A 13116-nucleotide genomic window follows, 5' to 3' on the forward strand; every position below is an offset into this window, starting at 1 on the left:
ATGTTTGTTGATGTAAAGGGGGCTTTGTGGGTGTGGCTGGGCTATGTGCTTGGTGGACACTGACCTGTGACACCAACCTGGCTGCCCTCCTGCTGTGTTAGTTTTTGTGTGTACATACTGTACCAACCCCCTCCCTCCTCTACTGCTGAGTGCTGCTGGCTTGGCCCATGCTTCCTCATTCCTTTCCCTTTCCCTCTCCCTCAGTCCTGTGGTACAATTCCTTAGGGAACGCCTCCCACCTGGGTTTGAGCTGGACTGGGCTGAGCTAGGCTGTGAACTAGAGGTCGACCAATTAATCGGAATGGCCAATTTAATTAGGGGCGATTTCAAGTTTTCATAACAATTGGACATCTTTTTTTTTTTTTACACCTTTATTTAATCTTTATTTAACTAGGCAAGTCAGTGAATAACACATTCTTATTTTCAATGACGGCCTAGGAACGGTGGGTTAACTGCCTCGTTCAGGGGCAGAACGACAGATTTTCTTGCAACCGTACAGTTAATTAGTCCAACGCTATAACCACCTGCCTCTTGTTGCACTCCACAAGGAGACTGACTGCCTGTTACGTGAATGCAGTAAGCCAAGGTAAGTTGCTAGCTAGCATTAAACTTATCTCATAAAAAACAATCAATCAATCATAATCACTAGTTAACTCCACATGGTTGATGATATTACTAGTTTATCTAGTGTGTCCTGCGTTGCATATAATCTGACTGAGCATACAAGTGTCTGACTGAGCGGTGGTAGGCAGCAGCAGGCTCGTAAGCATTTATACAAACAGCACTTTCGTGTGTTTTGCCAGCAGCTCTTCGTTGTGCATCAAGCATTGTGCTGTTTATGACTTCAAGCCTATCAACTCCCGAGATGATACTGGTGTAACCAATGTGAAATGGCTGGCTAGTTAGCGAGGTGCGCGCTAATAGCGTTTCAAACGTCACTCGCTCTGAGACTTGGAGTGGTGGTTCCCCTTGCTCTGCATGGGTAACACTGCTTCGAGGGTGGCTGTTGTCGTTGTGTTGCTGGTTCGAGCCCAGGGAGGAGCGAGGAGAGGGATGGAAGTTATACTGTTACACTGGCAATACTAAAGTGCCTATAAGAACATCCAATAGTCAAAGGTTAATGAAATACAAATGGTATAGAGGGAAATAGTCCTATAATTCCTATAATAACTACAACCTAAAACTTCTTACCTGGGAATATTGAAGACTCATGTTAAAAGGAACCACCAGCTTTCATATGTTCTCATGTTCTGAGCAAGGAACTGAAACGTTAGCTTTCTTACATGGCACATATTGGACTTTTACGTTCTTCTCCAACACTTTGCTTTTGCATTATTTAAACCAAATTGAACATGTTTAATTATTTATTTGAGGCTAAATTGATTTTATTGATGTATTATATTAAGATAAAATAAGTGTTCATTCAGTATTGTTGTAATTGTCATTATTACAAATACATAAAAAAAAATCAGCCGATTAATCCGTATCCGCTTTTTTGGTCCTCCAATAATCGGTATCGGCGTTGAAAAATCCTAATCGGTCGACCTCTACTGTGAACCACGGCACACAACAATACAGCCTAGGCCTGGGACGTTATCAGTTTTGTTCAGCCACACCCACCTAGTATTTCTAGCCCTGTATAGGCCCTCCCTCTGGCTGTGTGGGAATACACTCAGATCTCATTCAGCAGGGAGATAACATTGTGGATCGTACAGGTAACGGGCAAAGTAAAGGAACCACTAACATCGTGTCTTAATAGGGCATTGGACCGCCAGAACATCTTCAATGCGCCTTGGCATAGATTCCACAAGTGTCTGGAACTGTTTTGGAGGAATGCCACACCATTCTTCCACGAGAAATTCCATGTTTTAGTGTTTTGTTGATGGTGGTGGAAAATGCTGTCTCAGGCGCCGCTCCAGAATCTCTCTTAAGTGTTTAATTGGGTTGATCTGGTGACTGACAGACAGACAGACACACACACACACACACACCCTTAAAACCCCTATGCTCCTTTGAGACCCCTCTTTCAAAGTCACTGAGATCTCTTCTAGCCGTGGTAGACAAAATAATCTAATTTACATAAGCATTCACACTCCTAAGTCAATGCATGTTAGAATCACCTTATGCTGTGATTACAGCTGTGAGTCTTTCTGGGTAAGTCTCTAAGAACTTTGCAATATTACAATATTTTCCCATTCTTTAAAACATTATTCATGCTCTGTCAAATTGGTTGTCGATCATTGCAAGACAACCATTTTCAAGTCTTGCCATGAGTCAAAACTGCAACTCGGACACTCAGGAACATTCACTGTCTTATTGATAAGCAACTCCAGTGTAGATTTGGCTTTGTGTTTTAGGTTCTTGTCCTGCTGATAGGTGAATTCATCTCCCAGTGTCTGGTGGAAAGCAGACTGAACAAGGTTTTCCTCTAGGATTTTGCCTGTGCTTAGCTCCGTTTTGGAATTATTTTTATCCTGAAAAACTCCTCATTCCTGAAAGGAGTAATTCAACTCTTCCCTCACCTGAATTATACAGTGACCTTTGTTACATGATCTAATATTCCCTCTTTCTCTCCACAGTATCTGGAGGGGTCCTAATGTAAACTGTGTGGACAGCACTGGATACACTCCTCTACACCATGCTGCCCTAAATGGACACAGGTCGGTCTATAGCGAGTCCTGTTCTTTTGTAATGGGAGTTTAGATTGATTGCCATTGGTGTGAGTTGGGGCCACCCTGTGTGAAATGCAGGGCTTGACATGAGCTTTTTCTTTCACTGGTCCATTGGGCAAGTAGGACAGATTTATTTATTTATTTATTTATTTACTTACTTACTTGTCTGAAAGCTCACTTGTCCAACAATGTAAAACAAATCTGTAACACCATGGGCCAAAACGGTGACTGAAAAATTGTTTCAGCAAGGAACCACTCCCCAAATTACAATTAATTATTATCACCGGTATTGACAAGCCGTTGTGGCCTTGAGCAAGTCACCCCACAAAGTAAAATACTGTGCTAATAGGCTACTGTATAAAATGTATGTTGTCAACCCTTCATCTGGAGAGCTACTGGGTCTGCAGGCTTTTGACCCAAACCCGCTTAAACATATCCGAGTCAGCTTATCAAGGTGAGCTTATCGAGTCAGCTTATCAAGGTGAGCTTATCGAGTCAGCTTATCAAGGTGAGCTTATCGAGTCAGCTTATCAAGGTGAGCTTATCGAGTCAGCTTATCAAGGTGAGCTTATCGAGTCAGCTTATCAAGGTGAGCTTATCGAGTCAGCTTATCAAGGTGAGCTTATCGAGTCAGTTTATCAAGGTGATCTTATCGAGTCAGCTTATCGAGTCAGCTTATCGAGTCAGCTTATCGAGTCAGCTTATCAAGGGACTCTTAAGCAGGTGATTCTTTACAATGTGTTAGTGCAGGGCTGGAGCAAAATCCTGCACACCCAGTAGCTCTCCTGGAGGATGGTTTGCCACCCTGCAACATTGCAGTTACAACCCAATACTTTTTTTTGTCTCTAAAATCATTCCCTCATTCAATGAACGAGGAATCAAATGGCTGAGGTGGGTGACTTTAAAGTAAGGTAGCTAACTAAGACATGTTTCCCTGTTTTGTTTGGCTAGAATATGTCCTTTTCAGGGGAGATCTTGACAGCATATGAGTTACTTGTCAAATAGGCTATTCTAAGATTATTTATTTTTTACAATGTCAGAATTGCATGGCCAGTATTGAATAGGGGAAAATCCCAGCTTTCCAATGGTGCCAGAATTATTTCACCCCGTTTTGAGCGTTTTACAACCGGAGTATCCAGCATTAGTTTCATCTGCACACCCGTATCAACTGTGTGACGGCCATTTTGTGGTTGAACACAAGTGACTGTGGGAAGTTGTTTCGGACGTTGGATATGACAATACGATGAATACATGCTAATACCTAAATAGATAACCAGCAAGATAACCAGCCGAAATACACAATATGTTTGTCTGATGTTTATAATTATTTTACCTCCCCCAGGCTCGCTTTAATAAATATAGAACGCATCGTGTGACTGCATGATTGAAAAACCGCTCGTGCCTGTCAATGCAGGCCTACAACAATTATTTGCCGATGCACTCTGCAGAGATTGGGAGGACAGTGTGCAACACAGCGCATCCACGTTTTTTTACATGTTCATTTGGACAACATAAATCTATAATCTGCTTGTCCCACAATGTGTTTTACTTGCCCCTGGCAAGAGGACAAGCATTAGTGTTGAGCCCTGAAATGCTATAATTATGGGGTTAACAATGACACCGTTTACTGTCAACATCACCTACATAATGAACATGTACAACTCTTCTGACCCCGTTTGTCCCATCCGCAGTGAGGTAGTGGAGGCGCTGCTACGTAACGAGGCCTTGACCAACATCGCTGACAATAAGGGCTGCTACCCCCTGCACCTGGCCGCATGGAAGGGGGACCAAAGGATCGTCAGGCTACTCATTCACCAAGGCCCCTCACACCCCAAACTCAACGAGCAGGTCTGACTTCCCCCTACTGCCTGTAGCTCCCTTTTCACTATCCATGTTCCCCTTTCCCACGCCTCAATGAATCAGTCTTCCTCTGCTCAGAGTAGCAATATTTAAAAAAATGTTTTTATCAATCTGATCTGTGTATGAGAAGGAAGGAACAGGTCTGTGCAGTTAACATTTCATAACTCACGAACTAGACAATGTGCTCTAGTGTTACTTCCTGTTCCTGTTAGTCACATGCAGTTTTAAAGAGCGAGATCTGGCCTATACAGCTCATCATTCATTTACACATTTGACCTCGCTGAGCTCCTTTCTATAGAATTGATTTTCAACTAAGTACAATGTGGACGATCTTACTCAACTCGCTCTGTCTGTGGTTTGCCGAAACCATTTGCCTTTCTTTGGGAATTGCATTTTGTAGAATACAGTATGGCATAGCTTGTTTTTTCAGTGCAAGACCATACACATTAACTGCATTGCAGCATGAATTCAAATGCACTAATATTTGTGTTGCAGCGACTAGACGCCAGCCAAGTGAATGTGTCTTGATTGATCTGTTTATGTTGTAATTTGTTAAAACCAGGCAAACTGCATAACCACCAGCAGCACCTTCAGTCTTTAACCTGTCCTGTCTGTGATCTCAGTATCTTTACCATTTGGGAAGAAATGACCCATTATGAGGCAATGGAACAAATGAAATCATAGCCATAAAGTTTACCATCACTGTAGTACTTACCAATAGTACTTCAGAGACATTTGAGTGTATTAGACTGCCAGTTTGCAGCCATGTTAATGTATTTCTTTGATCCATTGCCATCACATTTCGTGTCATTTCTCTTCAACACTATGCCTGTTCATAAACACCTGTTCATTCATTAACTCAACTTTGTTCATATTTCTGTTCATTTATTTTGATACATTTTTGCAACTGACTGTCATTCATTGCCTGTATGTGAGTGAAAAACCATTGCCTCATCTATCTTCCCTCCTAGAGCTCCTCTGTAGAGCACAAAGAGTTGAAACGCTGTGGGCCATTTGACCTGCATATTAATGCCAAGGTGTGTACCCAGATAGACAGACAGACCGACAGACTGCCCTATTATGTGCTTTCCTGCTTCCAAAGTATGCACACAGCTAGTTGCGCACCAGCTGTTCGCCATGCTTGGGTTTGATGCTTGGGTTTGATGCTGAGCTTGTACTGCCGGTCTGTTTATCAAAGATAAGAGAACAGAACACTGACTTTTTTTACTTTTTCTGGGCACATATCTTTTGATTTCTTGGGGTTCTTTCTCTAGATAATTTCACCTTCTGGCAGGGGTAAGGCGGTACGGCATCCCAGCAAAATAAATAGTGGGGGTACGTCGTACCGGTAAAACATGAGCCTATCACAATAATTAAAACCAAAATGTCAACAAACTGTAGGCTATTACAATCATTTTGATCATTACCGCATGTCAAAGGCATGAAAAATTAGCAAATGGACTTGAAAACGGGTGGATTTGATTTACAGTACCAGTCAAAAGTTCAGACACACTTACTCATTCAAGGGTTTTTCTTTATTTTTTACTATTTTCTACATTGAATAATAGTGAAGACATCAAAACTACGACATAACCCATGGAATCATGTAGTAACCCAAAACATATCAAAATATATTTTAGATTCTTCAAAGTAGCCACCCTTTGTCTTGAAGACCGCTTTGCACACTCTTGGCATTCTCTCAACCAGCTTCATGGGGGAATGCTTTCCAACAGTCTTGAAGGAGTTCCCACATATGCTGAGCACTTGTTGGCTGCTTTTCCTTCACTCTGCGGTCAAACTCCTCCCAAACCATCTCAATTGGGTTGAGGTTGGGTGATTGGGGAGGCCAGGTCAACTGATGCAGCACTCCATCACTCTCCTTGGTCAAATAGGCCCTACACAGCCTGAAGGTGTGTTTGGGGTCATTGTCCTGATGGAAAACAAATGATAGTCCCACTAAGCGCAAACCAAATGGAATGGCGTATTGCTGCAGAATGCTATGGTAGCCATGCTGGTTAAGTGTGCCTTCACACCTCCTCCATGTTTCACAGTGGGAAACACACATGCAGAGATCATCCGTTCACTCTCCAAACTCTGCGGTAGGAACCCAAAATATCAAATTTGGACTAATGAGGCTAAAGGACAGATTTCTACCAGTCTAATGTCCATTTCTAATGGTTCTTGGCCCAAGCAAGTCTCTTCTTATTGGTGTTCTTTAGTAGTGGTTTCTTTGCAGCAATTCGACCATGAAGGCCTGATTCACAGTCTCCTCTGAACAGTTGATGTTGAGATGTCTGTTACTTAAAATCTCTGAAGCATCTATTTGGGCTGCAATTTCTGAGGTTGGTAACTCTTATGAACTTATCCTCTGCAGCAGAAGTAACTCTGGGTCTTCCTTTCCTGTGGCAGTCCTCATGAGAGCGAGTTTCGTCATAGCGCTTGATGGTTTTTGCGACTGCACTTGAAGAAACTTTCAAATTTCTTGAAATTTTCCGTATTGACTGACCAGGTCTTAAAGTAATGATGGACTGTCGTTTCTCTTTGCTGATTTGAGCTGTTCTTTCCATAATATGGACTTGGTCTTTTACCAAATAGGGCTATCTTCTGAATACCACCCCTTGTCACAACACAAGTGATTGGCTCAAACGCATTAAGAAGGCAAGAAATTCCACAAATCTTACTTTTAACAAGGCACACCTGTTAATTGAAATGCATTCCAGCTGACTACCTCATGAAGCTGGTTGAGAGAATGCCAAGAGTGTGCAAAGGTGTCAAAGGCAAAGGGTGTCTAGTTTGAAGAATATAAAATATAAAATACTTTTTTTGGTTATTGCATTTGTAACAGTACAAATTTAGACCGTCCCCTCGCCCATACCCGGGCGCGAACTAGGGACCTTCTGCACACATCAACAGTCACCCTCGAAGCATCGTTACCCATCGCGCCACAAAAGCCGCGGCCCTTGCAGAGCAAGGGGAACTACTACTTCAAGGTCTCAGAGCAAGTGACGTCACTGATTGAAACGCTATTTAGCGCCCACGCTAACTAAGCTAGCCGTTTCACATCTGTTACACTCACCCCCCTTTTGACCTTCCTCCTTTTTCCGCAGCAACCAGTAATCCGGGTCACGGCACCAATGTAACAGTACAAATTTAGACCGTCCCCTCGCCCATACCCGGGCGAGAACTAGGGACCTTCTGCACACATCAACAGTCACCCTCGAAGCATCGTTACCCATCGCGCCACAAAAGCCGCGGCCCTTGCAGAGCAAGGGGAACTACTACTTCAAGGTCTCAGAGCAAGTGACGTCACTGATTGAAACGCTATTTAGCGCCCACGCTAACTAAGCTAGCCGTTTCACATCTGTTACACATTATTCCATATGTGTTATTTCATAGTTTTGATGTCTTCACTATTATTCTACAATGTAGAAAATTGTAAAAAAATAAAGACAAACCCTTGAATGAGTAGGTGTGTCCAAACTTGACTGGTACTGTATATCCTACACTCCAAAATGCATTGTAGTTCGACCAGAACACTGACAGAGATGAGGCAGAGATGAGTGGCCGACAGCATAAATGATGGTCTAATGATAATCGCTAAACGTCCTTACAATTTCTGGTGTTTTGTGTAACAGATGTCTCTTTCCATTCACCACTGTTTGGAGGCTGGAAATATGTTGTGAGTGGATGAATGTGTGCGGGTAGCCTAGTAAAGGAGCCTTCTGAAGTGATTTGACAAACTGATGAAAACATCATGACTGGTTGGGTTTATAAAAGGCAATACATTTTAAATTATACATCTTTACGACTAGGCCCACAGAGATCATACTAATATTATACAGTATTTGTAATTATATGATTAGGCCCATAAAACATTTTTGAGGTCCGTACTGGGAATACATTCATTCTACTTTCACCCCTGCCTTCTGGTTACTGAGAAGTAATTGTCAAAGTTGAATTTGCGATGTTATTACTGTTGCTGCTGTTGTTCCATAGTCCATTTTTCTGTTTACACAGTCACATGATGTTGAAGAACTTTGATGATCATCCTCTTTGGGATCATCCTCTCTCATTAGGCATGAATATGAATGAATCCCTTGGGGACAGAATAGGGATGTGGCGGTCATGACATTTTGTCAGCCGATTATTGTCATGCAAAAGACTGCCAGTGTCATGGTAATTGCTGTTAATTAACATAAACACGTTTAGAATATCCAGGCCTCCATAAACACGTTTAGCATCTCCTGGGCTCCATCAACACGTTTAGCATCTCCTGGTCTCCATCAACACGTTTAGCATCTCCTGGTCTCCATAAACACGTTTAGCATCTCTTGGTCTCCATCAACATGTTTAGCATCTCCTGGGCTCCATCAACACGTTTTGCATCTCCTGGGCTCCATCAACATGTTTAGCATCTCCTGGTCTCCATCAACACGTTTAGCATCTCCTGGTCTCCATAAACACGTTTAGCATCTCCTGGTCTCCATCAACACGTTTAGCATCTCCTGGTCTCCATCAACACGTTTAGCATCTCCTGGTCTCCATAAACACGTTTAGCATCTCCTGGTCTCCATCAACACGTTTAGCGTCTCCTGGTCTCCATCAACACGTTTAGCGTCTCCTGGTCTCCATCAACACGTTTAGCGTCTCCTGGTCTCCATCAACACGTTTAGCGTCTCCTGGTCTCCATCAACACGTTTAGCGTCTCCTGGTCTCCATCAACACGTTTAGCGTCTCCTGGTCTCCATCAACACGTTTAGCGTCTCTTGGTCTCCATCAACACGTTTAGCATCTCCTGGTCTCCATAAACACGTTTAGCATCTCCTGTTCTCCATCAACACGTTTAGCGTCTCCTAGTCTCCATCAACACGTTTAGCATCTCCTGGTCTCCATCAACACGTTTAACATCTCTTGGTCTCCATCAACGCGTTTAGCGTCTCCTAGTCTCCATCAACACGTTTAGCATCTCCTGGTCTCCATCAACACGTTTAGCGTCTCCTGGTCTCCATCAACACGTTTAGCGTCTCCTAGTCTCCATCAACACGTTTAGCATCTCCTGGGTTCCATCAACACGTTTAGCATCTCCTGGGCTCCACACCTACAAGCTGCTGATGCGTCTTTGGAACATCTACTTTAAAAAAAAAGTCTAATAAACCAATTGAATATACAACATTACAATAAATCCATTATTTATTTTAGAATGGCCCTTTATCAAATGTGCAGAGGAAAAATACCTGTCACCTGCATTCACTTGAATAGTGAATGGAGGCTGCACACATTCCTTTTTTCAATGATGCTCTCTCTCTCTCTCCTCTCGCTCTCTCTCTCCCCTTGTTCCTGCAGCTAACCAGTGCTTCAAATCAAAGTTTATTTGTCATGTGCGCCGAATACAACAGGTGTAAATCTTACAGTGAAATCCTTACTTACAGGCTCTAACCAATGGTGGCCAATAAAAAGGTATGTGTAGGTAAGTAAATAAATAAAACAACAGTAGAAAGACATTTGAAAAAAGAGTAACAAGGCTATATACAGACCTGTTAGTCAGGCTTATTCAGGTAGTATGTACATGTAGGTATCGTTAAAGTGACTGCATATATGATGAACAGAGAGTAGCAGAAGAGTAAAAAGAGTTTGGCGAGTGGTGGGACGCAATGCAGATAGCCTGGTTAGCCAATGTGCGGGAGCACTGGTTGGTCGGGCCAATTGAGGTAGTATGTACATGAATATATAGTTAAAGTGATTATGCATATAAGATAAACAGAGAGTAGCAGCGGCGTAAAATCTTTTTAGTTTCCAGAGGGGGAATAGGCTTTGTCGTGCCCTCTTCACGACTCTCTTGGTGTGTTTGGACAAATCTAGTTTGTTGTTGATGTGGACACCAAGGAATTTGAAGCTCTCAACCTGCTTCACTATAGCCTTGTCGATGAGAATGGGGACTTGCTCGGTGCTCCTTTTCCTGTAGTCCACAATCATCTCCTTAGTCTTGGTTACATTGAGGGATAGGTTGTTATTCTGGCACCACCCGGCCAGGTCTCTGATCTCCTCCCTATAGGCTGTCTCGTCGTTGTCGGTGATCAGGCCTGTTGTGTCGTCAGCAAACTTAATGATGGTGTTGGAGTTGTACCTGGCCATGCAGTCGTGGGTGAACAGGGAGTACAGGAGGGGACTGAGCACGCACCCCTGGGAAGCTCCGGTGTTGAGGATCAGCGTGGCAGATGTGTTGCTACCTTCCCTCACCACCTGGGGGCGGCCTGTCAGGAAGTCCAGGATCCAGTTGCAGAGGGAGGTGTTTAGTCCCAGGATCCTTAGCTTAGTGATGAGCTTTGAGGGTACTATGGTGTTGAACGCTGAGCTGTAGTCAATGAACAGCATTCTCACATAGGTGTTCCTTTTGTCCAGGTGGGAAATGGCAGTGTGGAGTGCAATAGAGATTGCATCATCTGTGGATCTGTTTGGGCGGTATGCAAATTGGAGTGGGTCTAGGATTTCTGGGATAATGGTGTTGTGAGCCATTACCAGCCTTTCAAAGCACTTTATGGCTACGGACGTGAGTGCTACGGGTCTGTAGTCATTTAGGCAGGTTGCCTTTGTGTCCTTGGGCACAGGGACTATGGTGGTCTGCTTGAAGCATGTTGGTATTACAGACTCAATCAGGGACATGTTGAAAAAGTCAGTGAAGACACCTGCCAGTTGGTCAGCACACGTCCTGGTAATCCGTCTGGCCCCGCAGCCTTGTGTATGTTGACCTGTTTAAAGGTCTTACTCACGTCGGCTACGGAGAGCGTGATCACACAGTCGTCCGGAACAGCTGATGCTCTCATGCATGCCTCAGTGTTGCTTGCCTCGAAGCGAGCATAGAAGTGATTTAGCTCGTCTGGTAGGCTCATGTCACTGGGCAGCTCGCGGCTGTGCTTCTCTTTGTAGTCTGTAATAGTTTGCAAGCCCTGCCACATCCGACGAGCGTCGGAGCCGGTGTAGTATGATTCAATATTAGCCCTGTATTGACGCTTTGCCTGTTTGATGGTTCGTCGCAGGGCATAGCGGGATTTCTTGTAAGCTTCCGAGTTAGAGTCCCGCACCTTGAAAGCAGCAGCTCTACCCTTTAGCTCAGTGCAAATGTTGCCTGTAATCCATGGCTTCTGGTTGGGGTATGTACGTACAGTCACTGTGGGGACGACGTCCTCAATGCACTTATTGATAAAGCCAGTGACTGATGTGGTGTATTCCTCAATGTCATCGGAAGAATCCCGGAACATGTTCCAGTCTGTGATAGTAAAGCAGTCCTGTAGTTTAGCATATTTCACTAAACTGTTGACAGCCCCCTGCGCGCTGGAGAAAGGAATAAAGGAGAGAGAGACAGAGGAGGAGATGGAAACACGGAGATGGTGAGATATTCTATATAGCTAATGGGAATGTGTCACCCAATTGATTAGGAAAATATTTTTTTAAATCCCTATTACTAGGCTGAACAAAATCAAATACGAATTCAATAATTGTAGGCTAACTGTAAACCGCCATGCACAATCAATGAACCAACAGCATGGCCTCGGGCTATATGTTCTCTCCCAGACTCATGGATCGACATTTAGAGCGTAGCATAAGGTAACCAGTCCAGCCAGTATGCATGATAATACAGTCCACATTCAAAGGAGATTACTCAAATTTCATTAAGTATGTACCAAAGACACCTTAAATCAGTTTTGTTTTATGCTTTTCTGCCATGCGTAATATGCGGTAGAATTGTATTTTGGGCCTGGGCTCATAAGCTTATGCATTAGCATGCATCATCTCTAATGCACTCTGCTCATATGCATAAGCACTGGGTGTTTTGAATGAATTATCACCTTAGAAAGCGCTGTTGTTGTGTTTGGCTTTGAAACAACATCCACTACAACCATGTTTTACACTGTTTCAACCTGCTGTTGAACTTCTTTCTTCAAACTGATCATCACAGTAAGGCGAGTTTTAGAAGTATTTTAGGCCTTCTGATGTGATTTCCCATTGCATTTGCATTGATGTCAGAGGGGTTAGAGGGACAATAGAACCCTGAGTACCAGGACATTATGACCTGATGGAGGGACAATAGAGCCCTGAGGACCAGGCCATTAGAACCTGATGGAGGGACAATAGAGCCCTGAGGACCAGGCCATTAGGACCTGATCGAGGGACAATAGAGCCCTGAGGACCAGGCCATTAGGACCTGATCGAGGGACAATAGAGCCCTGAGGACCAGGCCACTAGGACCTGATGGAGGGACAATAGAGCCCTGAGGACCAGGCCACTAGGACCTGATGGAGGGACAATAGAGCCCTGAGGACCAGGCCACTAGGACCTGATGGAGGGACAATAGAGCCCTGAGGACCAGGCCATTAGGACCTGATGGAGGGACAATCGATCTCTGAGGACCAGGCCATTAGGACCTGATGATAGTTAGCAAGTCGGGTACTACCAAAGCATGTCCAGAGTGCATAAAAGGAGATTATCGTGGCTTAACAGTCATGTGGAATTTTGCTGCGGTGATACGGCCACCGCTCAGCCCTAGGACGGAACCACAACTTGGAATGGATGCATGTTTATCCATCGT

At 43.8% G+C, this 13116-nt stretch overlaps 1 protein-coding gene across 9 annotated transcripts in view; it reads left to right on the top strand.

The window, feature by feature from the left end:
* Positions 1-13116, top strand: part of LOC110492183 (ankyrin repeat and SAM domain-containing protein 1A) — a 114045-nt gene that overhangs the window by 27598 nt on the left and 73331 nt on the right. For 8 of the 9 annotated variants that reach the window (XM_036947136.1, XM_036947143.1, XM_036947144.1 and 5 more), the window contains exons 2-4: positions 2580-2660; positions 4364-4520; positions 5504-5569. In XM_036947136.1, the coding sequence (XP_036803031.1) occupies positions 2580-2660; positions 4364-4520; positions 5504-5569 (304 nt within the window). The remainder of the gene's footprint in view (positions 1-2579; positions 2661-4363; positions 4521-5503; positions 5570-13116) is intronic. The other variant, XM_036947140.1, reaches the window with a different exon arrangement.

This window comes from Oncorhynchus mykiss, chromosome 16 (assembly GCF_013265735.2).
Source record: "Oncorhynchus mykiss isolate Arlee chromosome 16, USDA_OmykA_1.1, whole genome shotgun sequence".
In the NCBI taxonomy this organism is placed as follows: domain Eukaryota; kingdom Metazoa; phylum Chordata; class Actinopteri; order Salmoniformes; family Salmonidae; genus Oncorhynchus; species Oncorhynchus mykiss.